The sequence below is a fragment of the Medicago sativa genome, chromosome 7 (assembly GCF_051527215.1).
Source record: "Medicago sativa cultivar Bolivia chromosome 7, Bolivia_mono, whole genome shotgun sequence".
In the NCBI taxonomy this organism is placed as follows: domain Eukaryota; kingdom Viridiplantae; phylum Streptophyta; class Magnoliopsida; order Fabales; family Fabaceae; genus Medicago; species Medicago sativa.
In genome coordinates, this window is record NC_140755.1 from 59,122,583 (window position 1) to 59,125,070 (window position 2,488).

General features: G+C 42.8%; 1 protein-coding gene across 1 annotated transcript; it reads right to left on the minus strand.

The window, feature by feature from the left end:
• Positions 1–597: 597 nt before the first annotated feature.
• Positions 598–2,025, minus strand: LOC146907227 (uncharacterized). Its single transcript, XM_085729048.1, has 2 exons — positions 1,534–2,025; positions 598–1,485 (listed from the first exon to the last, which is right to left on the minus strand). Exons 1-2 carry the CDS (start codon positions 2,023–2,025, stop codon positions 598–600), a joined length of 1,380 nt encoding a protein of 459 aa, XP_085585174.1.
• Between the last annotated feature and the right edge of the window lie 463 nt (positions 2,026–2,488).

Here is a 2,488-nt window from a genome sequence, read left to right on the forward strand (position 1 = left end):
CATTTGTTTTTTGAAAGCTGTGATTGTTGGTTTCATGATATCCGACTCATAATAATTTATTGGTGGAACTTGTTGAACAATTGAATTTTTTGCACCCTCTTCTGGATCCACCTTCTTGTTCACAGAAATGATATGCTTCATATTCTTTTTTTTTTTTGCTAAGCCAGGAGATTGGACAGGCATCAGGGGAAAGCAACGACATCCCAACTAGGTTGGCTCCCCGCAGAACCTCCATCCTATGCCGCCAATCTCAGATAAAAATTTTATTAAAAAAAGGGGAAAAAGTACATGAGGGGGGACTAGGCCAAAACCCTCAAAAAACAAAGCAGAAACAGAAAAGGAACATAAAACAGAAAGAAAACAGCAGACATAAAAAGAAACATCTGTCTACGGGAACCTATGGCGAGGGAATCCTCTCCGGTCCAAGAAGAAGTCAGTCTGAAGAGTCTGAGGCAACACCGATAACCAACCCTTGCCTTGTATCGAATGACCTAAATTCGCTAGAAAGTCCGCACAGGTTCCCTAAAGATGGAACCTGTGCAAATGTTACCATTGGCTCCGCCAAAAATAATAAAAGGCTTATGCGACATATAATATTCATTGATCACCTGAATTTGATCCTCCCTGAGAGCGGGTTTTATATGGCGGTGGCTTGCCAAAATGAAGCTGCTTTTTAACTTGCTGCTTTTGTTTCTTAGAAAGAACCGGAGTGAAGGGTAACTCCGCGTTGGCTTTGTCATATTCACGGATACGCATCCAAAGATCCAAGTCATGTTGAACATTCAGATTGCTATGTGGTTCAAAAACAGTTAAAATTTTGTCTCCATTTTCATCAGTCCCTGTATGCTCAACCGTGTAATTGGCATTCTGAGCAATACGCTCCATCTCTAAAAAAGTGGTAGTGTCGTCTGGGATGGATCTGACAACAAGGGGGCCATCGTGGGGACTAGATTGCACGTCATCGTGTGCATCATCAATATCAAGTTGAGTTGGTGACATCTCCTTAGCAGAAGTGGAGGCCTCCAAATCAACAGTCAAAGAATGCTCATAAACATGGGCATTCGAGGATGGATGTGTCTCATGTGCATTCTGAAGAATCTCCAACTCCTCCCGTGGTTCCGAATTAACATGTTCCATATCATCCGAAAGCACGTCATCGTGCACATCATCAGGGGAAACTAACTCCAACACTGGTTGCACAGGTTCTTGAGGAATCTCGTCAGACACAAGGGGGGATGTCTGTTGTTGTGGTGGAGCCGCAGTAGTAGGCATAACAGCAGCCGACATAGATTTTTGAGTCTCAACAGGGATAGTAGGTGCTGCAAATGCTTTGGATGAACCTATAACAGATGGATTTTCTTTCGTAGGCACCCAGTGAGGTTTTGTGGCTGGTATCTGCGTCTTCCCTTTTGCAACTTTATCCTTAGACATGACATCCTTCCTTGGGTACAACCAACGACAGTTTGTAACATCATGTCCAAGTGTCTAACAATGTGAGTAAAAATCCAGAATTTGTTCATAAACAACTTCTACAGGATAATAAGCACCTTCCCTTTCCACAATAATTTCATGAAAGATCCTTTTGGAGAAGTCAATGTCAACAAGTATATGGGCATAGTGTCCAAAAAATCTTTTCAGTGATGCATTGTCAAGAACTAGCGGTGTGCCAACCGCACTAGCAATTTCACGTAGAGTCTGCTCCATCCAATATTCTTGTGGCAGTGCCATCAATCGGATCCATACTTGCGCATGAGTATTCCTCTGATTATACATATCAAAATTGACAGTCCATTCAAATAAGCGTAAAACCCCTGGTTTCAAATTTATCGTTCCCATTGCCCAAACAGTTTGCATATCAGATTCATTGGCAAAAAAGAATTCGTAATAACCCCTACCTAGAGATAGTAACGTCCAAGGAGGAGCAATCTTCCACTGTTTCTTAAGCTTGTCCTCAATTTCCTTCGACGCGTAGGGTTTGTCTCCTTTGTTGAGAACCAATCTTCCACGGAGATTTCTCTTACACATTGACCCCCTTTTCATACACCGCCTGAGTAATACGAATGGAGAGTGTATCACCACGAATAGTTGGTTGCGGCATAATGACGTTTGTAACATTACTGTGCGATGCCACCAGAGCTTGATCAAAGGAACACGGCTGTGGTGCTGAAACCGCCGCTGCTGAAGTCAGAGCCATGGGAGATGGCGCAGCATTGGATGGTGTAGCTGTCGGCAAGGATAACTCTGCGTGCCAGTCGAAAGGCATAGCAGAAATCCAGTAGAAACAATTAGGTCGTAAATGAGTTTGATTTGAACGTGAGGTAGCAAAACTAATTGTTCCAAATATTCACCAAAGTTGCACCGAATGGGTATAGTGCAATCAGTGGAAAACTACCAAGTGATTGATCCAAGATTCACAAGCAATTGATTCACGTAATGAATTCAAAGCAAGTGGATTGTTATTGGAACAAAAGTTTGAAGCGGCGACAGC

Bases quoted from the DNA above. Each gene is read 5' to 3' on its own strand.
- LOC146907227 (XM_085729048.1), bottom strand. From the start codon at position 2,025: ATGTGTAAGAGAAATCTCCGTGGAAGATTGGTTCTCAACAAAGGAGAC. The intron at 1,486-1,533 runs GTAGAAGTTGTT...TCACATTGTTAG, and splicing joins GGGAAGGTGCTTATTATCCT to ACACTTGGACATGATGTTAC.